The 22,457-nt window shown below is 42.2% G+C and overlaps 1 protein-coding gene across 5 annotated transcripts in view; it reads left to right on the forward strand.

The window, feature by feature from the left end:
• UBE4B (ubiquitination factor E4B) overlaps positions 1-22,457 on the forward strand; it is a 35,886-nt gene that overhangs the window by 5,896 nt on the left and 7,533 nt on the right. Inside the window, exons 3-22 of one of the 5 annotated variants that reach the window (XM_065037533.1) lie at positions 1,163-1,298; positions 1,847-1,934; positions 5,059-5,203; positions 6,005-6,233; positions 6,703-7,089; positions 7,956-8,069; positions 11,342-11,483; positions 12,004-12,104; positions 13,232-13,346; positions 14,217-14,300; positions 15,155-15,211; positions 15,507-15,623; positions 15,733-15,831; positions 16,281-16,394; positions 17,360-17,558; positions 17,794-17,932; positions 19,251-19,350; positions 20,823-20,950; positions 21,299-21,397; positions 22,051-22,286. In XM_065037533.1, the coding sequence (XP_064893605.1) occupies positions 1,163-1,298; positions 1,847-1,934; positions 5,059-5,203; positions 6,005-6,233; positions 6,703-7,089; positions 7,956-8,069; positions 11,342-11,483; positions 12,004-12,104; positions 13,232-13,346; positions 14,217-14,300; positions 15,155-15,211; positions 15,507-15,623; positions 15,733-15,831; positions 16,281-16,394; positions 17,360-17,558; positions 17,794-17,932; positions 19,251-19,350; positions 20,823-20,950; positions 21,299-21,397; positions 22,051-22,286 (2,829 nt within the window). The remainder of the gene's footprint in view (positions 1-1,162; positions 1,299-1,846; positions 1,935-5,058; positions 5,204-6,004; positions 6,234-6,702; positions 7,090-7,955; positions 8,070-11,341; positions 11,484-12,003; positions 12,105-13,231; positions 13,347-14,216; positions 14,301-15,154; positions 15,212-15,506; positions 15,624-15,732; positions 15,832-16,280; positions 16,395-17,359; positions 17,559-17,793; positions 17,933-19,250; positions 19,351-20,822; positions 20,951-21,298; positions 21,398-22,050; positions 22,287-22,457) is intronic. The other 4 variants (XM_065037535.1, XM_065037534.1, XM_065037537.1 and 1 more) reach the window with 4 other exon arrangements.

Genomic DNA, 22,457 nt, shown 5'->3' on the forward strand with positions numbered 1-22,457 from the left:
GGTGCCTTTTTTGTGTAAGAACAGTGCAGAGTTCACTTACTGTCTTCGCTCAGCCTGTGGTTACGTGACTATTTTAATCCATCTTACGCCCGACTCATGCTGAAATGAGTATTTCTCGCTGCCTCTCGCTCTGCTGTCCTCAGCAACTCTGGAGAGGTGGATCAGGAACTTCAATCAGGTGAAAACTAACCTAGGAAAAATGAATGGTTAGTTTTGGAATAGATGAGGTCCTGGTGCTGCACAACTGTGTCAGTGATAGCACCAACAGAGCAGGAGGGTGGAAGCAGGCGCCTGAAGGTAGAAATGTCTGTGTGTTGGCAGACAGGTTTGCCATCACTTGAAGTGGTCGCATAGCTGAGACCTTGGATTTGTGTTGTAAGAATTCCTCAGTCTGCACTAATTATACAGACAAGATTGTTTGGTGATGAGGAATAGAAGTTACCTGGTCAGTGTAGTGTTTGCTTCCTACAGTGCTGTTCATTGCAGCAATTTAATGTGTGTCTTTTTTTACACCAGGGTAAGAGATGTGGTTAAATTGGGGAAAAGATCAGGGAAAAAAGTGTTCACAGCTGATTATCTGCTGTATTTACTTAGCATAAATGAAGACTCGGCTTACGCTGTGTGGTGTGCAGGAGCTCCTTTGAGCAGCAACCTAAAGTGACTGCAGAGGATTTTAATTCATTTGGACATCCAGAGAGCAGCCCCAGCACAATAGTGTCCTTGTGAGCATCAGAACTGATGGGCTTTTTCCCATATCCTCACCCAAATTAACTCCATTGTAATGACCCAGCATGAAGTCCTGTTCTGACAGGACTGACTTCAGAGGGGCTTTGCCAGAGTCTTAAAGTAGAATTATCTTGTAAGAGGTTAATTTGTTAGTGCCTTTTGTTTTTTCTATAATGGGTTTGAATCTCTGAGAACTTCAAGGATGCAAATTTAGTTGTTTTCTGTGTTGTAATACAGGTAAGCATTCCTACATTGCTGCTGCAAGAGGAGGAAAAAAGTTATCTGTAGTCAAATGTGAATAATATTAACATTTATTTCCTAATGCATTACTAAGAATGCTTAAGAGCTGGATTGAAAAACAGTATTTCCTTTTCCATCCAAATAATAGTGCCTTCTCATCTCTGTAGTAGTAATCTTGGTGGTGCCTTTTCTCTAGGAGTAGCCCACCGAAGCCAGAGCAGCGAAGGAGTGAGTTCACTCAGCAGTTCTCCATCTAACAGCCTTGAAACACAATCTCAGTCTCTGTCTCGGTCTCAGAGCATGGATATTGATAGTGTCTCCTGTGAGAAAAGGTAAAGAACGCAGCTTGTCTAAGCCGGCAAATACTGTACAATGCTAGTCGTCAAAACCACTTACACAGGAAAATAATCTGCCATTTCTCACTTCCAGCTGTGTTAATGCAATAGGGTTAAATGCTTAAAAATGATACACTGTTTGGGCCACTGTAATGCTCTTTCTAGTCTGGTTTTAATATGAGTTCCTGACCTAAAGTGGTAGTAGACAGAGCATTATCTTTGACATTAAGTGGTGAGCGTGTCTGGTGGGGGTAATTCAGCTACTTCATTTAAAATAGAAAAGGTTGTGGGGCGTGATAGCTGTCTAGTTTGTATAGTCTGCTGAAGAAATTTAGTATTGTGTTTCTGGAATTTGAAATAAATGTAACATGAGATGCATTTATCACCTAGTGATTTTAATTGCTCTTTGTGCATCTGGCTGTTCCTGCTGATTTGTTTTTTCTCTGCTGCTTCTACTTAAGGTGACAGTCCAGCCAGCATCTTGCAGAGGACTGTCGGCGGCTTTCTACGAATTAATGGGCTTATTCTCTTATTTCTGCTTACAGTATGTCCCAGGTAGATGTGGATTCAGGAATTGAAAACATGGAGGTTGATGAGAACGATCGCAGAGAGAAAAGGAGCCTGACAGATAAGGTTAGTCTGGTTGATGTTGGGTCTTCTCTTCTAGACGATGTATGTGTGTTACTGCAACATTGAGCCTCAGGATTTCTCGGGAGAACCTGTTCACATTCTGCAATTTGGAGTTAACAGTGCTGGTTTTTGAATTTTCAGTGTAATGCATGCTTCTGTTACATAGAAAGTTAGTTTTATTTTATGAAGACTTCACCTCAATCTTGCTAAATTCAGCCTTTGCTTATATTGTTATTTTCCCTCACTGACATAGCCTGACATGGCTGCAGCTTTGCAGTGTGTAGTATTCCTGGGGCTTGCCTTGCCTTCTCTACTTTCTCAAAAGGGACAACGCTGGTTTTTGAAGAAATTTCTTTACTAGATCTGTGTATGGTAAGTATTTCAAGTAATGGACTAGAAACAGGAGCAAAGGCTTTAGGATGGAGGAGTGATGCAGAGTTTTAGCTCGCAGTGACTTCCTTTATCTCTGTACTTTGAGTACCTGCTTTCAAGAGGTTGGAACTAGCCCTTGGATGTCATCTGTGAACAAGTTCTTCACTACATTTCCTCTTTAAAATTTGCAGAAAGGAAAATAAGTCAAGGCTTCCAATATCACAAAGAATCACAGAATGTTAGGGATTGGAAGGGACCTGGCAAGCTCATCCAGTGCAATCCCCCCATGGAGCAGGAACACCCAGATGAGGTTACACAGGAAGGTGTCCAGGCGGGTTGGAATGTCTGCAGAGAAGGAGACTCCACAACCCCCCTGGGCAGCCTGGGCCAGGCTCTGCCACCCTCACCGGGAAGAAGTTGCTTCTCAAATTTAAGTGGAACCTCCTGTGTTCCAGTTTGAACCCATTACCCCTTTTCCTATCACTGGTTGTCACCAGAAGAGCCTGGCTCCATCCTCCTGACACTCCCCCTTTATATATCTGTAAACATTAATGAGTCCCCCCTCAGTCTCCTCTTGTCCAGCTCCAGAGCCCCAGCTCCCTCAGCCTTTCCTCACACGGGAGATGCTCCACTCCCTTCAGCATCTTGGTGGCTGCGCTGGACCCTCTCCAGCAGTTCCCTGTCCTGCTGGAACTGAGGGGCCACAGCTGGACACAATATTCCAGGTGTGGTCTCCCCAGGGCAGAGCAGAGGGGCAGGAGAACCTCTCTGACCTACTGACCACCCCCTTCTAACCCACCCCAGGTACCATTGGCTTCCTGGCCACAAGGGCCCAGTGCTGGCTCATGGTCACCCTGCTGTCCCCAGGACCCCCAGGTCCCTTTCCCCTACGCTGCTCTCTAATAGGTCATTCCCCAACTTATACTGGAACCTGGGGTTGTTCCTGCCCAGATCCAAGACTCTACACTTGCCCTTGTTATATTTCATTACATTTTTCCCTGCCCAACTCTCCAGCCTGTCCAGGTCTCTGATGGCAGCACAGCTTCCAGTGTCACCACTCCTCCGAGCTTGGTGTCATCAGCAAACTTGCTGACAGTCACTCTATTCCCTCGTCCAAATCATTGATGAATATATTGAATAATACAGGCCCCAGCACTGCCCCCTGAGGCACTGCACTAGATCCAGGCCTCAACTGGACTCAAAGCTGAATTTCAATTGTCTCCAATTGCCTTATGAATGATACTTGAAAACTCTGAAGAAAATGTCAACAAAGTGACCTATTAATGCCCAGATCTATTTTTTAATATGCAGTAGGTTTGAAAAAGTATTTCTTAAGATGCTTCTGAAGATTGTTGCAGCTTATTTGTGTAGCGTTTAGAGGTCTGCTAACAAAGTACTGCTTCAAGTGTTCTGTACACTGAAGTAATGCTATGTAATATGGTTTTCTTGACGATAAGAAAGCAAATAAGAATATTTGACAAGTTTAGACAAGTGGTAGAACCGTTTAAAGCAGAAAAAGAAAGCAAGTACAACGCTCTAATTCACTTCTAAAATTTTCACATGGGCCTTAACATCAAATGACAAAGAGGACATAAAGCCATAGGGAAATGGTTTCTACACCAATCCTTGCAGTGCTCATTAGGTGTCTTTGTTTATTCCTGCACTGTCAGGAATAAGGTCAGTTTGTAAAAGCCTGGCTTAAAGCCACGTAGCAGTAACCCTGCCGCAGAATCCTTTCCAGTCAATTCCAAGCTGCAAATCAGGCGGTCAGACAGCTCACATTGTGCTACTGCAAAATAAATAGCTTGGAATCAAGGACAGTCTTGAAGGGGGTGGATTGAGCAGTGGAAAGTAAAATAAAGCTCTGCAAGCTTGCTTCAGTTCCTCTTACTCATTTGGAGACACCAAAAAGTCGATAGGAGACAGCATGGTCCTCCATTTGTGAGCAACAAAACGTTTCTTGCCTGGTTATCTGCATTGGAAATGATGTCAATAATAAAGAATTCTCTGCAGAAATAGGCAGGAGAAGTGCTTGAAAACGGTAGAATAATAGTAGAGTGATTAAGTCAATAAAAATATTAATGTGCCAAAAAATACGGTTTATTAAATGGTTTGAGGGAAAGCTTTTGAAAAGGGTACAGTGCTGGTAGTTGCTGGAAATCTCTGCTGACTCCAGGCTTACCTGGTGGGCATGAGGAGGTTTAAATTTAAATGGAAAAAGGAGCTTTTTAGTGGCAACCTTGGTTTTTTTCAATCTTCATTTTGTTCTTCCAAATTGACTTATTTTTTTTGAAAGGGCGTTACTGTCTCAAGAAGTGTGACATGTAGCAGTTCAACATGCGCTTGTATTAGTCAAATATCATACAGTTTTTCTGGTCTAGGGAATATCTACACCGCTCGCAGGAGAACTCTTGCAGGAAAATAACCTCAAGGCTCAAATTTTTCCATCTTTGAAATGTTATGCAGCTGAATTGTCTGTTTTGGGTATTATGTTGCTCTTTCATTGTTGGTAGAAGAGTGCAGGGGGGATAGAGTTTCTGCATCTCTTTTGTGTTTTGTGAGGGTTTTTTCCAAATCAACTTTGACAAATACATTTATATTCCTTCAGAAGTGTAGAAAATCTGCCGTTAAGAGCTAGTCTGAAGCTGTTTAAAGGAGACCTGCATCTGATAAATTCGTGACTTGACTAATACAATTACAAAATAATGTGATTTTTAATTAATTTATTTCTTTTTTACCCCCCCCACAAACCAAGGAACCTCTGTCTGGGTCTGAAGTATCAGAGGAACAAGCTTTACAGCTGGTCTGTAAGATCTTCAGAGTGTCTTGGAAGGACCGAGACAGAGATGTTATCTTCCTGAATTCGCTCTCTGCTCAGTTTAAGCAGAACCCAAAGGAAGGTAGGAATCGTTACTATTGTTAGGGGTTCTTTCAGTTGAGCGGCGTGTTCCCTACTCTTCGTTTTGAGCTTTTTCTCTCTTTGCTACAATGCCAGAGCTGCCTATTTGTGGTCTCTGCTTGTTTTCAACACCTGCAATCAGCAGATGCAGCAGGAAATGGAATCCCCAAGAAGGAACGTGGGACTGACCGGTTGTGGCTCCTTTTGCAGCCGATTGCTGTGCTCTTGGTGGTTGTTTTCTGTTGTCAAATACTGTGCTGATATTGCACTGTTGCTGGATTTTCTTTTTATTTCAGAAACCTTTTACTGACTTAATGGGTTGTCTTGCATCACAACCAACATTTAGCAATTAATTTGATAAGCCAAGAATTCGTGATTATTTTATATAACAAATTTTATTTTATATGTCAGTTAATAGATACAACCAAATGAAAAATTGTTATTTTATGTGTGGGCTTGTGGGGGGGTGTGCGTGGTTTTTTCCTTGCTGACACAACTTGCCCAACTCAACAGCAGGGTTGGAAAGATATGAGAGGGACAGACAAGTTCCGTGATCAACTATAAAAATATTAGGTCATCTATGATATTTTGTACTTCCCATGGAAGTTATGGTTTTGGGTAGCTGTAATTTCAGAACCTAGTTGATATAGATAGCGTTAAGTGTGTCTGTTTTTGCAAAAACCAGCAGTTAATTCACAGAATTACTGTCCTTTTTAGTTGAAATCTCTGCTAATGTTTACATCTCACATTCTCCTCTATGTGTCGATTCAGGTAAGGACACTCATTCTCTTGTTCTTAACAGTGTTTTCAGATTTTAAGGACTTGATTGGGCAGATTTTGATGGAAGTGCTGATGATGTCCACCCAGGCCAGGGATGAGAACCCGTTTGCCAGTCTGACAGCCACGTCCCAACCGATCGCTGCAGCCGCCCGCTCTCCTGACAGGAGCCTCATTTTAAACATGGGCTCGAACCCGGGAAGCAGCCCCATGTTCTGTAACGTGGGCTCCTTTGGCTCCAGTTCGTTATCCAGGTGACTTCTGATGATAACCAAACACTGTTTTCACTTAAATAGTGATTGGTAGACTACAGTAGAGAGAGTGGGGCATAGAACAACAAGTAGAATAGATTTTTAAAGATCTTCACTCTTTTTCATGTGGACGTCCCTCCATTTCACCGTTTTTGATTACGTTGCCATGGCTAGAAGTGTATTTCATAGCTTAAAGCCATATATCTGGTTCCTTCTGAGAACTGTCCCTAACTTGCATCAGTGAAGGCTCTGACTCTTAACTTAAAACTGTAAAACTGTGTAGGTTGTGACATAGTTTTATTGAACACTAGTAAGAAGGAATGATGTGTGTGAGCTACAGAATTAGTGCTGAAGAGTCATCAGAAGGGCAAGGGCTTCTCTTGCTCATTTTATCTTTTTCACCCTTTTTCTGCATATCCTAAATCATTGCCTTTTTTGTTTTTTTTTTCTTTTTCCCCTGTAACTGGTTTAGTCTCTATGGGACTAGTCCAGCTCCTCCTACCACTTTCACAAGCTATGTACCAATGACTGGTTCATCTCTTACCCCACCAGCCAGCTCAGTTGCCACAACATCTGTGCCTCCCATTACTGCCAGCTCTCACCTCACAGCAGCCAGCCCTTCTGGGACGCAGCCTTCCTCTCCGAGGTACCGCCCATACACTGTTGCCCATTTTGGGGGCTTTTCAGCTTCTTCCATCCCGCGTTCCGTGAATATTCCCATCCCGTCTAGTTCTCCGAGCCCTCCAGCCATGCCGGTCGTCCCCTCCAGACAGAGACCCACAACCATGGGTCCGCCTTTGTTTACCGCTTCGCCCAGTCCCTTGCGCAGGCGTTCTTTACTGAACAGGATCCCTTCTAGGTATTTCACAAGGACAAGAGAGTGTGTTTGATGTGTGCCGTGCAGGGTGTGGCATAATCATCTAATTTGGAAGAGTTTACGTTTGTGCTGAGCTCACCCCACTCACCCCGAGTTGGTTTCTGGTTTGTGCTAATCCATTGACTTGCTAACGAGCCATCTTTGTCAAAATGTTAAACCTGCTTCCGCAAGCGTTTGAGGTGTATGCAACTACTTTATAGGTAGCAATGTTTTTTAATCTCCTCCTCTTCTTACATCCATTCCTGTTAAACTATTGGTTTTCTGTTCGGTGGCTGCTGCTGGGTAGTAAACCACACAGACTCCTGCTCTGAAATCAGTTTTTTCAGTAGGGCATCAGTTGATTTGGTGAAGGTTGTTGCTTGCTGGACTGTGTTAGATTTAATTCCCTAGTGCACCGATTTAGATTACAGATGAGCCTGTTTCAGTGCACCAGGCCAAGCGCTGCTGCAGTTCCTCTGTCGGCCGCTCGTGCAGTCCCAGTCCCTGCAGGATGGAGAAATGAGCACACCAGGTTTTGGGTCCACGGCTTTAAAGTTCTCCGGCCTAGAGCTGTAATACTTACTCTTCAGTCATGTGTAAACACTCCCACTTCAGCCACAATTTTTATTAGGTCTTCAAAATTCTTTTTAAATTTTTGGGTTGTGAAGGTGTGGTGTTTTGGTATGTGAATAGCTTGTGGTGGTGTAATAGAGCATGTTAGCATAGTCTTGGTTTTACTAACATGAAGTCACCCGTTGTCTGCATGTTTAGTGAAGATGATTTTTGGCAGACTTACAAAGAAAAGCTGCCATTTACTTTTCCTTTTGGCTTAAAAAATCTGATGGCCTCTTTCATTTTTGTTGCGGTAGTATATACGACAACCCTTTCTCCCTCCTCCTCCTTGCCGTTTCTGATGTGTCTGAGGACAGTAGTGATGAAGAAAATGAAGATGATGAGTTTTCTTGTGTCCAGTTTGGGTCCAGGTATTGGAGAAAGAGAACATAACCTGCATGCTTGGTTGCTTAGGAACTAACAGTCTTTGTAGTGTCAAGTGTTATTCAGAGTAACTTGGGAAATGACTAAAGCCAAGGAGATGACTTGGATGGGTTTTTAGGATGGTGTAAAAACATGTATAATGACTGCTGGTTAGTCAGCTCTTTTTTGAAGAGCTGACTAAGATAAAATAAATGTTGATCATACTGCCTTTTAGGTTTAATGAGCATAGTTTGTGAAATGATGCTTGAGTGGAACTCTATATGAGTAGAAGGAATATTATTCACCCATGGTTGTTATTTTAAACCCAGTGGTAAATCATGTGCATATTTTTCTATCAAATACTGCAAAATGAGGACAAAGGTGAACATACACAAAAAGAGCGGCAAACAGCCAGCTGATGCCAACAGTATTGGCTTTTGTTGAAGTTTCATTGCTGCTTGACAGCTGAGGATTGCTCCTGTATCTCATAAAGAAAATACAGCTGAGAGTTGGAGCTGGTCCTTTGACTGCTAAGTGGTAGAGGCTGATGTAGTTGGAACAACCAAGAGTGGAGGAAGAAGAACAGAAGATTTTACTGTAAAACGGAGACAAATTGTATAGCAAAGCCCTTCTATTTGTGTGACTCAAGATGTGAAAATAAAAGGGGGATTTGTGTTAGTGAGTTCCGTTTGGAAGTTTGCCAGATAGCTGTGCACAAAACCCCGCAGGACACGGGACGTGCCAAGGAAAATCAAGCTTTTGGAAATGAAAATGTGAGGTAGGATCTTCTCTGGCTGTACCTTCCATTGCAGAGTAACGCTGCAATGTCTTGGCTGACACAGAAATGCTTTCCTGTTAGGACTGAGGTTGTAATGACGTGTAAGGGAAACAAGATTCGAGTTCTAAAGACTGAATGTATGTTGAACAACTGGAGGAAAAGAGTTCCTCCAGGACTTTCAGTCCCCGTTGAATTGTTTTAGTTACAGCAAAAGCCAGGGGAAATCCTATTGCTTGAGCCTTCTAAAACTAAGCTAAGTCAAGACTTTAGGAAGGATCTTGTGATGTCAGGGAATGCCCAGAAAGACTCTGTATGAGATGATCTTTTTGCTCCCACTGGCTTTTCTGTCTGTGCTTGTATGTTGGGACAGGGCTGCTAAAGCCAGACTGGGAACTAGAGAAGCTTCCAATAGCATCTCCTCTTTTTCCATCCCAGTCTCATTTCCGGAGGGTTAACATGATAAAACAGGTTTGGGGTTTTTTGTGTGTATGGAATTTAGCATTATTTTCCCCCACTGTTTTGTTTAATTCTTATCCTGTCGACAATTTAATCCGAACGCTGGATTGAGTTGCAAAGATTCCTGAGGCTGCTGTGCTTCTGGAGCCTTAGTTTGTAAATTCTGTCCTGGCATTCGGCAGACAGCAGTGAGATGTTAGTGAAATTATAAACACAATGACTGTACAATTATGCAGCAGCTTGCATTCGGAAAACACCGAGGCATTCCCTGTGTGTGTGAGGGATGTATGAGCTTTGCATTAGAATATTGTCAGTTACTGCTGCAGTTAAGTCATTTAACAGAATGACTAACTGTAGAAGTAGTAGGTTTTTTAATATAAATTCATGTTCTTAAAAAGGGTAATTTTTAAGCTGAATGTGTCAAGTTGAGGTTTACAAGAGAGATCGTAGAAAAGAATGTGGGGGATTTCATGGTTACTGAGCACTGTTTTAATAGAGCTACATTTTACATGAATTAGTTTTAATTGAATAACTGAAAACAAGTTCTGTCTGCAAAAGGAGATGCTGCTGTAAGAGCCCGTGTCTCTTTACATGCTGAGCTACCAGATGCTCAGCAGGAAAAACCTTTCCCTGATCTGTTGGCTGGACTGTAAAGCTTGCACAATACATTTGTACAGCTTGATTGTTAAAATGTAAATTATTTTATAGTTTAAAGGAAATTCCAGTTTTCACACAGTTTGTAGTTTTGACCTTGTTTTTTAAAAGCTGCTTTTAAGGAAACAAATACTCTTATTTTCCAGTTTAAGATCTGGGGTTTATAAATTGGTCTTCATTTAACTCTACCCTGACTGTGCTCAGACTTTTCTTTGAAGAATATCACAGAATCCCAGAATGTCAGGGGTTGAAGGGCCCTGGAAAGCTCATCCAGTGCAATCCCCCCATGGAGCAGGAACACCCAGATGAGGTTACACAGGAAGGTGTCCAGGCGGGTTGGAATGTCTGCACAGAAGGAGACTCCACAACCCCCCTGGGCAGCCTGGGCCAGGCTCTGGCACCCTCACCCCAACAAGTTTCTTCTCAAATTTAAGTGGAACCTCCTGTGTTCCTGTTTGAACCCATTGCCCCTTGTCCTGTCACTGGTTGTCACCGAGAAGAGCCTGGCTCCATCCTCCTGACACTCCCCCTTTATATATCTGTAAACATGAATGAGTCCCCCCTCAGTCTCCTCTTGTCCAGCTCCAGAGCCCCAGCTCCCTCAGCCTTTCCTCACACGGGAGATGCTGCACTCCCTCCAGCATCTTGGTGGCTGCGCTGGACTCTCTGCAGCAGTTCCCTGTGTTTTCTCCCCTGCCCTCTGAGGCTTTGCTACTTTAGTGAAATGGCATACTTTACTGTAAGGGAATTGAAACGCACAGAGTTGTAATTAAATGATCTCTAATGTGGAAATTTTAAAAGGAACACTTGCTTTGATGTATATCCTCCTGTTCTCTTCATTCTCCTTCCTTAGAATGTATCAAGCGATTATCTGTAGCGCTGTCCATCAGCTGAGGTCTCCTCTCCACGTTGGGAGGCTCTTACCTTCCCTGGGCTTCCCAGAGCTGGTGAAATTCCCACCGGTTTGAATTCTGTGTCCAGAGATGGTGCAGAGGTTGCAGCATGGCAGGGAAGTGCTGTGATGTCTGAGCATGTGAACACTTTTGGTGTCAGGAACAACTTCAAGGCCGTTCACTTTCGGTGTTGCCATGTGAGAACAAGATTTATTGATTCCCATTGAAGTCATGCTCCTTATTGCTGTCTTTCAGATACTTATTCATTTAATAAGATAATGGATTCTTCAGTCATGTTACAGTACAGCTGAACTTCCAGAGTTGGACAAGCTGTTAAATGGAGAGCACTCCTAAATGATCTTGATTATTGAGCCATGTGTGTGATGGGATGGAGTCATCAGAAAATTGACAGAGGAAGTCAGGAGCTCACGAATGATTTGACTGCACAAGGGAATAACTGGACCTAACGCTTTGTTCCTTCTTCTTGTGTGTTTTAAAGTATGGGAGGCTCTGGCAGCTCCAGTGTTTCCGATTCCTGCAGTGACCACTTCACCATTGAAAACTGCAAGGAGACAGAGATGCTGAACTACCTCATCGAGTGTTTTGACCGAGTGGGAATAGAGGAGAGAAAAGCACCAAAGGTACATTTCCAGCGAGGTTTCCAATGAGTGACGTTGTCAGCGCTGTCACAGACACCTCTCGCTGCTCAGTGGGGAGAGCTGGTGGAGATTGGTGGTTCTTTCTTGATAGCTTTGTTGTAGAGTAAATTTATAGAATTATAAGGTCCCTTCGACTCTTAGTAATTCTTCACATTTGAATCACGTATATGTTTAACGCCTCTAAAATAAGCACTGTGTTAGAAACTGTCCTTCCCCTTTTGATTTACTGCATGTTAGCCAAGTTTATTCCACGTAAAACATGCTTTTGTGAGACCAGCTCCCTATCAGCGTTCTGTATTCTGCTTTAAGCTTTTGCCTCTGGGGAAAAAAACCAACCAAACGAGAGTTTTTATACATAATCAAAGGTTTTTAGCTGGAATAGTGCAAATCTTAATTTGCATATTACATTCATACTGCATGAATAAATAAATGTATCATATTTCCAGTCTGTTCTGCCTCTGAATACTTTTAGTTTGTATTAAAATAAAGATGTTTTTATCAGATGTGTAGCCAGCCAACAGTCAGCCAGTTACTGAGCAACATCCGATCCCAGTGCATTTCACACGCTGCTTTGGTGCTACAGGGATCCTTAACACAACCAAGGTAAATACGACTGGTGCTGGGCATGGAAATCAGATTATTCTGGGATTTCATTTTTCTTTTGAGGATTAGATAAGAAAACTAAGATTAATTGTGGGAGCAGGATACATTTATAAATGTATGCTGGAGGAATAGTTTATTGCTCTACTATTGGAGACTATTGCTCCCATTGATATGTTGGTGGAGAATAGTTTAAGTGTTTTTTAATTGTGTTTGGGTAAACTCCAGGTTGATTTGAACAGTTTGAATGGGGGATCTGTGTTAACAAAGCTGTTTTCTGCTTTAATTTGTGCATAAACTGTTGTACTTGCAGATTGTTGGGGTGTTACTGTGGGAGTCAGTAACCTATAGAGCTGCATCTGAGGAACAGTCCTATCAAAATGTGTAGCAAAAAATTGTTTAAGTGCCATAACACTTGTTTATTTCACAGGGTTTACCACAACAGATTTGGTAATGTAAACCTGTGCCTAAACATTCTACACTAAATCAAGACTGAGATTTCAAGTACAGTTGTTTAACTCGCAGCCCTAAAAAGGGTTTTGAAGTAGGATATGTGACTTTTACTAAAGTCTGCATTATTGTGTTTATGTTTCCAAACAATACGTCTATAATTTTTATAGGTGCACCAGCTATCCATTGTACTTTGAGATTGGTTTTGTCTTTATGTGAACCAGTGTTGGCATTGGAATAAGTTCTATATATGTAATAAGGAAAGAAGACACTTTTTCAGAAATCCCAGGGAGCAGTTAAAAGGAAGGACTCTGTTAGTTCAGAAAAGACTAATGTTATGTTCTTCTATTAACCTGGAAAAGCAAACATCAAAAATGTTGCTCCTTGACTAGTCGAGCTTAACAAAGGGTCTTTTCATTAGAGAGGAGTAAAGGGGGAGCCAATTACTACACAGAATCTGCTATTTTCTTCCAGCCTCATTAAGCTAAAGTGAGATGTTGGCAGCAGCATCTCTTTCAGAATAACCTTTCCATAAGTAAGTTGAGAAGACGAGGTTAGTGACTTCTGAAGGGAGCAGGTGTGTCTGCACACCCTTAGCTGTGATTACTCTGACATTTTTGCAAGTATTACTGCAAATAATCAGTAGTCTTAGATGATTGTTTCTTTATGTACCACTAAAGGTCATTGCAGCAGCAGTCTCTGCTCGTACCATATATGCTGTGTAGGAATCTCCCATTTGGCTTCATCCAAGAATTGGTGAGAACGACTTATCAGGATGAAGAGGTGTTCAAACAGGTAAGATATAGGCCAAAAATTAAATAACGATATCATATGATTCTGCTGTTTGCAGTATCCAGGAGAGTGAATTTCCAGAGGTTTATTCTGCGTCTCAGAGTTCTGTACCTGCTGCTTCAGGGGCTGGCAAATTGTTACACACTTGGAGTTTGGTTTCATTTGTTTTTAACTCATTTAGCGTTTTGTGAAAAAGACTGACTTTTGTTATTTGCTGGTTCCAATTATTTAAAAGTGAATTTAATGATTGAATAATTTCTGTCTCTTTCTGGACACCTTTTAGTAGAAGTTCATACAGCCGAAAGTAAATTTAAGACCGTTGAAAAGTGGTTATGGAAGGTATTGAAGGTCACCTGCCCTGGAGGAGAAGAGCATTCCTCTAGCTGAAGCAGAAAACAACCTCTTTAGGGGCTTTTTCTGTAGTATGATTTAATAGGGTTTTTTGTCTCTCCATAGAAGCCACACAATATACTTAAAATTCATTGGGACCTCTTGTTGCTAAATGACTGTAAGCATTTATTTTCTGAGGGTATAGTTGTCAGAGCTGTGTGATTGGGACTTATTAATTTGGTATAATTACTTTTGATTAATCAGTTCCTGTCATGTCACTTCCTCTTTCATAGCAAACCTTGACTGCTGCTTGTTATTATTACACCTGCCACAGTTACAACTTACCCGCACAAACCCAACGTGCTCACCTGACGTGCAAAATTCAAGCTGTATCTTTACCCCAAGAGTAGGGAGATCTTAGTGTTTTCTTTTGTGTAACTTGCAGGATTTGAGGAACGAGCAGGCATTTCACGCTGCGTACAACACTGGTGTCGTGTATTGCTCACTGCTCTTGAATAAACTAAACTACTTGTGTCTTTACAGATCTTTGTTCCCATCTTACAAGGCCTGGCTGCAGCTTCCAAAGAGTGCTCCCTTGATAGTGACAATTTTAAATACCCCCTTATGGTAAGGACAGTTGATTTCTAGAAGCGGTTTCTTTATGGTTGCTGATAACTTCTGCAGATTCTATGCAAGACAATGCACTTGAACATTTTGGGGCTTTCTTTCATTAGTGGATCACTATTAAACTTTGTTGGAAGCTGAATGTGGTATGAGATGTGAGAAAGACCATTAAAAATCCTGTAGGGTCTGAGGCCAATAATAATGTACAGAGTCTATATACTGGGATATTCCAATGTTTCTATGTATTGCTCTATTTAAGATAATTGAAGAATGGGAACGTATAATGCAGGAGAAGCAGGATGTGTGAAAGCCTACGGTGTTTTTGTGTTTTCAGAATCATCTGTTATAACTGCTTTCTTTTTTCTGTGCTGCAGTTGAAAGTGAGTTAGAGATCTGGGATAGGATTCTTTGTTTCTGGCTTCTGTGTTCATCTGACATTTTTCCACTCTGATTCAAAAGACAAAGGCCTTGGTGTATGTATAGAACAATTGCTCTATTTATTATTGTTACTGACTTTTATGTGGCGATTCAGGAGTCCAGCAAAGGCATTGTTATGTCCTGAGCAAACAAACCATTTGCACAGCTAATTTTTGAAATAAGTGCACTAATTCATTATCCTGTGAGATGTGGTAGCTTTTTAGTGACAACTCGGAACAGATATAAAAGCTAAAATGGGCGCAGGGTGTGCTCTGGATCTTTCTGGAGCTCTTCACCATTGTAGAAGAAGGAAGTTTTTCCACTAGTAAAGGGAAGAAGGTTTGGCTCTTTCAGCAGTTTACCATGTTAAGCTTGTTATTTGCGGACAGATTAATTAGGAATTACACACAAAAGTAATTTTTCTCGGGATTTCCTTATAGGCACTATGTGAACTTTGTGAAATCAAGTTTGGGAAAACGCACCCTATGTGCAGTTTGGTAAGTGTATCCAGCCTGATTTTTCTCAAGTTAAAAGAACCATAGGACTGCTTTTGTTGATATATTGTACGATACACATTGCCAATCCTCTTCAGAACTCTAACCAGGGGCCACTGTACCATCTCATGCCAAATAACTGTTGAAAGTAAACTAGCAAAGGGAGGCCTTTTCCATGGGGGTTTTGACGAAGGTTGGGGAGCGAGGCGTGTGGCAGACGCTGAAGGCGACAGTGCAGATGAAGCAGCACGGCTGACGTGACAACTCGGGTTAACTTGCTGTTTCCCCTGTTTTCTAGGTTGTCTCTTTGCCCTTGTGGTTGCCCAAATCTTTAAGCACAGGTGCAGGAAGAGAACTGCAAAGACTTTCCTACCTTGGAGCCTTCTTCAGTCTCTCTGTCTTTGCCGAAGATGATGTAAGTGTTACAGAGGGTGTTGGTAGTAGCATGGCGGTTTTTTGGTGGTTGTTGGTTTTCCTCCCCTTCCCCAATAATGAATATTTGCCAATATTCATTCTACTTTCAGAACAAAGTAGTTGAAAAGTACTTCTCAGGGCCTGCCATTACTCTTGAGAACACCCGGGTTGTGAGCCAGTCTTTGCAACATTACCTGGAATTAGCAAGGGTAAGTGTTGTCACGTTTAAAAAGAAGTGTGGGCTTTGTGTTCTTGGCACAGATGAGGAATATAATTAAGATAATCTACCTTCTGTATTCAACAACAAATCAGTTGGGATGTGGCTGCAGGGAATTAGGAGAAGAAAACAAACAGCGCTACAAATATTTCTCTAAGCTGTAAGCCGGTTCAAAAAATAACAGAACAGTTAGTCATGGATTATAGTTTGTATTAAAGGATGAGTAAAAAATGCATATTGTATTAGCAGTGTGTGTGTTGCACTGGTCTTCTATATACATGTTTTCTGTAACTAATTTCATAACTAATATATGCATATTGGCAGTAACTTTATAACAGAAAGTGTAGTTTTGTGGAATTTGTAGAACATAAAAACACAGAGCAAGCGGGAATGCAAGGGTGAGAAGAATGTGCAAGTGACAGTGTTTACTTGAAATTTCAGCAAGAGCTGTTCAAGATTCTACACAGTATTTTACTGAATGGCGAAACTCGAGAAGCAGCTCTCAATTACATGGCAGCTATTGTCAACGCCAACATGAAAAAGGCACAAATGCAGGTAAATGAAGCAAACGCTCTTCCTGTAACCCGTGGCCCTAGTCCGTGTACAGGTAGCACTAGATGGCTCATGAGCGGAGAACAAAATCACTTTGAATGCCGACTGCAACAGGCAAGGAGCCCTGTCATCAGGCTTTACCTCTTTTAATGCATTTCCCATTTCTGAAATGATTCTTTTTACCTGTTTGATCCGCTTTTATTTCCTCTCTTAGGACTGACATGTCACTTAATGATTAGATGTTTTAATATCTGTACTTTCCACCTCCTCCCTCCCTTACCCCCAAATCTAGGGGGGCTTCGTTCAGTCCAATGGACTGTGTGTTGAAAAGCTTATTTCCCAGCTGGGAAGTTGCTGGGCTGTGTTTGCGCGGTTGTGGAAAAGGAGTCGTACAGATATGGACAGGCACAGTTCCAGTGAAACAACAGGGATGTCATTTTACCATTGTTTAATTAATGCATTGCACTCATTTCCTGTGATTCAAATCTGTGCATAAATCCTGAACAACTGAACTTTGTTGTTTTCATGTCCCCTTTTCAAACGCAAACATTTGGAACCATTACGAGGAATATTTCCGTGAAATTCCAGTGAAGAAGTAATAGAAACTTTACAGTTGAGATGAAACTTATGAATTGAAGCTCAGCAACTCTTTGAAACTCTGCTGTTGCTGTCTGTACCTGTGGCAAACCATTCCTGACAGAGGCCCTTTTAAGCCCTTTTCAATTCTTAAGTCGTCTACTTCTTTTTATATGTATGTTTAATGTTCTTAGAACGACTACTTGACCCATAGCTGTAATTTAGTAGGTGATTTTTCCCATTATCACAAAGGTTTCTGCGCAGATCCGCATTCTTCACCATTTCTCTCTTTTCTTGAACTTGCATAATTAGGTTCTGTTGAATGCTGTTAAAGCAGCTGTTAATATCCTCATAACCTTATGTCTTTAACTATTTACTTTCTTACCCCACAGACAGATGATCGTTTGGTATCTACGGATGGCTTTATGCTCAACTTCCTATGGGTACTACAGCAACTAAGTACAAAGATAAAGCTGGAAACGGTTGATCCCATGTACATATTTCACCCCAGGTGTCGTATTGACCTCCCAACAGATGAGACAAGAGTAAAAGCAACAATGGAGGATGTTACAGCCTGGATTGCTGAACTTCGTGAGTACTCTTAGTGAGATACGTTAAGCATTTACTCTGCCTTCTGGTTTTAATACTGGAGGTGCATGGAAATACTTAATTCTAGCAAATAATTGCCTATTCCTTAATGCTTTTTCTTGATGCTGTCTGCTCCTGTTTAAAGAAAGCTGAGTTCAAAGTCTCACCCCTAGAGAAGGCAGTTTATTTTTTAATTTATTCACCTGTACTGCTTTTGTTTTGTTTGTTTGTTTTCTAGACAGGGATCCGTCTCCATTTTCTGAGCCGAAATTCCCAACGGAATGTTTCTTCCTAACCCTGCATGCCCATCATCTCTCAATCCTGCCCAGCTGCCGTCGGTACATCCGCAGACTGCGCGCCATCAGGGAGCTCAACAGGTTAGGAGCTGTTCGTTAGCTGAGAGTCCAGGCGTCCCAGCAGTGTCACCCTCTCCCCGTCATGACAAGTCCTATGAACTCAGTGGAAATTCGAATGGCTGGGTAAAACTGTTCCCGAGTACAGGTCATCTTCACTAGCTGTTAATCTGCTGCTTTTGGCCCGTGCAGATTTTTACTCATGTTCAGGGACTATAGCCTCCATCAGGAATTCAAATAGTAGTGGGAAGGTAGATGTTAGTTACACAAGGCAGCTCAAACTGGTGAGGAGACCATTCCATTTAAAAGATATTTAAATTATCTTCAGAGCATTTTAAGATTCATGACATTATTTAACACCGTTTTAATTTAACCCGTGACGTGGTTGATGGTGTGTGGACAGGAGTGCCTCAGGCTCTTTGGCACAGCTGTAGTGGTGCACATAAAGTTACGTGTCTGATAATCAAGTCATGGTAGATGACTTGTGGTCTCAGAAACAAGACATTTAATTGTCTGAGCTGTTTTATATGTCCCAGAATATATTTGCCTTTCTCCCCTTGGCCTCTGAGGTGGGATAACTTCTACTCTTGGGGCCAGGGGAGACGAAGCCTTCAACAGTCAACTCTTAATATTGTTGATATACATGTAGTTCAGCATGTGGTTTACCATTTTAAAAATTATAAATAGAAGTTATGATGTTGACATGAAGATACTGCTGTTTTCCATTTCTCTTGGCGTAAGTTCAAATAGGCTTTTATAGTTGCTAAACCTCGAAGAATACTCTGTTAAAATTAGAACAGATTTTTGTATCATCAGTATTTTCCATTGTTTATAATTGCACTCACTGCATTTTGGTAAACGTTCTTTGGCAGTAATACCCTGAGTTCATTACAGGATTTTTGGACTGCGTTCATAGTGATTTCATTTCTAGTTTTTAAAGCACATGCAGGCTGAGAACCTGAGAAGCTGCAGAGAATAAAGCAGGAAAGGTTGGTATATCTTAAAGAAAAAAGCAGTTTCTTATAAACCAGCCTGTGGATTGCCTGTAGATAAGCCATACATTTGGCTTGAAAAAGGAATTGCTTTTATTTCCTTGTTTTGAATTGTCATGAAGGAGTTGCTTAGGCAGGAATTTCCATCTAATGGTGCAGAGTGAAGCGTTCCTGGCTTTTACTGACACCAATGCAAGCTTAGCGTTTAGTGTTTTCCATGAGTTGCTTAGTTGCTTGCGACACTGAGCACTTTCTTCTCAGTGTTTAGCAGATGAGGAGGTTAAATGCCTCGTAGATGGCAGCACATATCCCCTCTGTCATGATAACTTCTTATTTCATGTGCTTTTCAGGACTGTTGAAGATTTGAAGAACAATGAAAGTCAGTGGAAGGATTCTCCTCTGGCTACCAGGCATCGAGAAATGCTGAAACGCTGCAAGGCGCAGCTCAAGGTTTGTAAGTGATGCAGTTCTCAGCTGAATGCCTTTGTCAGCCTGTCCGTACGTTTACTCTGTGTCCTAATGTTTAAATGCAACTTCCCGCTGATGCTCCTGTTTTGAATCTATGAACCATGTGAGTACTGCACTAGCCGGTGTTCATGATACAATATACTGTTAATGGCGAATTTCAAATTCAGAGTAACACCAGGATTAACTTGGGCAGTATTCCTCAAAAAGAAGAAAATACTGTTGTTATTGGAGAGGGAACAGCCAAGGGACTGTGATTGTTCAGCCATCCTCACTAACGAGGGCAAGTGTAGAGTCTTGTATCTGGGCAGGAACAACCCCAGGTTCCAGTATAAGTTGGGGAATGACCTATTAGAGAGCAGCGTAGGGGAAAGGGACCTGGGGGTCCTGGGGACAGCAGGGTGACCATGAGCCAGCACTGGGCCCTTGTGGCCAGGAAGCCAATGGTACCTGGGGTGGGTTAGAAGGGGGTGGTCAGGAGGTCAGAGAGGTTCTCCTGCCCCTCTGCTCTGCCCTGGGGAGACCACACCTGGAATATTGTGTCCAGTTGTGGCCCCTCAGTTCCAGCAGGACAGGGAACTGCTGGAGAGAGTCCAGCGCAGCCACCAAGATGCTGAAGGGAGTGGAGCATCTCCCGTGTGAGGAAAGGCTGAGGGAGCTGGGGCTCTGGAGCTGGACAAGAGGAGACTGAGGGGGGACTCATTCCTGGGGATCAATATGGAAAGGGTGAGTGTCAGGAGGATGGAGCCAGGCTCTTCTCGGTGACAACCAGTGATAGGACAAGGGGCAATGGGTGCAGACTGGAATACAGGAGGTTCCACTTAAATTTGAGAAGAAACTTGTTCCTGGTGAGGGTGGCAGAGCCTGGCCCAGGCTGCCCAGGGGGGTTGTGGAGTCTCCTTCTGTGCAGACATTCCAACCCGCCTGGACACCTTCATGTGTAACCTCATCTGGGTGTTCCTGCTCCATGGGGGGATTGCACTGGATGAGCTTTCCAGGGCCCTTCCAACCCCTGACATTCTGGGATTCTGTGGGTAGGTGTGTGTGCACAATCCATGCTCCAGATGGAGACGGAGCTCTTGAGTCCCTAATCTCATGCAGAATTCTTGCAAAGATGAGTACATTGGGGTCTTCTCTTTTGAAAGTCTGCCCTGCTTAGGTCTTCCTAGTATAGATGGACACAAATTTTCAGAGCTGGATCACCAAAATGATTTTAATTGCACATTTTCCCACTTTGATACCTCTGTTTCTTTCATTGTTCCCATAAAGCTTGTAAAAGGCTCCTGTGTCCCTGCAACTCTGAATTAAATGCAATTTTTTTCTTGATATATTGGGGTTTAAGTGCCCTGTTTCCTTCAAATAATTATAATTCACAGATACATTTATTAGCTTGGATAGGCTGGACCTTCTGTGTTGTTTTGCCCTGGGTTAGTGTTTGCATGTTGTGTTTCCTGCAGAAGCTGGTGAGGTGCAAGGCTTGTGCCGATGCCGGTTTGCTGGATGAAAACTTTCTCAGGAGGTGTCTGAATTTCTACGGCATGGTGATTCAGCTGATGCTGCGCATTCTCGACCCTGCCTATCCCAAGTGAGTGTCAGGAGTATCTGTGTAAATTTTGTCTAAGATATTTCAGATCACACGAGATTCTTTACTGAATTTAGCAGTTCTAGAGTATTTTTTTTCCAGTGTCTGCATTCTTACAGGGTTGTTACTATATTTATGTCAGTAACATACATTCGTGCATGGAATATATGTCTTATTTATAGCTTAAGGTTCAGTTGCAGGGGGGAGCAACCCTTGGGTGTGTTTAGTACACTTGAAGTACTGACATAGTTTGTCAGAACTCTTGTAAAGCGTTCCAATAGGAGAGCTCGTGGCGCTTCTACTTAACCCTGCTGTTTTACTCTGCCGTTCATTGTCTCTTTTATTCTACAGCATAAAATTGCCTTTAACTCCTGACGTTCCGAAGGTATTTGCAGCATTGCCGGAGTTTTATGTGGAAGACGTTGCTGAATTTTTATTTTTTATTGTACAGTAAGTAAAGTTGTATCCAAAGGAAACTTTGTACTGCCGTCTACCCCTGTAACGGGTGGGGTGCACTTCAATTTAGGGTGCAGCATTGGCAAGCGTTGCTGCAGACAGAATGCCCAGATGAGCCCAAGTCCCTTCTAACCTAATATTTTATTGGAAGTTTTTTTGGGTCCCTCCCCCAAGAATTTTCTTTGTTTTGGAGTTTGCCGAGTCCTTTTGATCTCATGATACATTCAATCATCACTAGAATAATATTTTTCCAACGCCATAGCTTAATAAGTAGAAAATACCCCCATTTATGAATTTGCTGGAACAAAACACATTTGTACAGTTTTAGATGGACACAAATACTACTCAGCCGTCACCCTGGGGTTCCAAAGCTGGTCTCTTTCTTCCTGAAAATGTGCCTTCGAATTCAGACTTCACTGTGGTGTATGATGAGGAGCTGTTTGCTTTGTCTTCCTGAGGTGCTGTTACCAGCTATTATAGTGTTTCAGGCTAAAATTCTGTAGAGAAAGATGGGAAATGATGATTAAATGACTAAACGTTTGCTGTGGCTAATGAGTGAGCTGAACGTATTTGACGTAGATGATTAATCTGTAGACAATACAAGATTGGGGTTTTTAATGTTGTTTTCCGTATCCCCTTCTCTTCAGATATGCTCCTCAGGTGCTTTATGAGCCCTGCACTCAGGACATAGTGATGTTCCTCGTTGTGATGCTGTGCAACCAGAACTACATCCGAAATCCTTATTTAGTAGCCAAGCTGGTGGAAGTGATGTTCATGACAAACCCAGCTGTTCAGCCCCGGACACAAAAGTTCTTTGAGATGATTGAGAATCATCCTCTCTCCACTAAATTGTTAGTCCCCTCCTTGATGAAGTTTTACACAGGTACGTGCTTTGTCTGTAGCTCACTTAGCGTACAGTTATGCAAAAGGCTGTGTTAGTTGTAACCTTTAATAAAACAAACAAAACCAGGTAAAACTTGGGTTTTGTAAGGCTGAGGCTTTGTTGCTCAGGAATCAGGGGGAATAACATGGAATTATTGAAGATTCTGGTCCT

Source organism: Columba livia, chromosome 21 (assembly GCF_036013475.1).
Source record: "Columba livia isolate bColLiv1 breed racing homer chromosome 21, bColLiv1.pat.W.v2, whole genome shotgun sequence".
Classification (NCBI taxonomy): Eukaryota; Metazoa; Chordata; class Aves; order Columbiformes; family Columbidae; genus Columba; species Columba livia.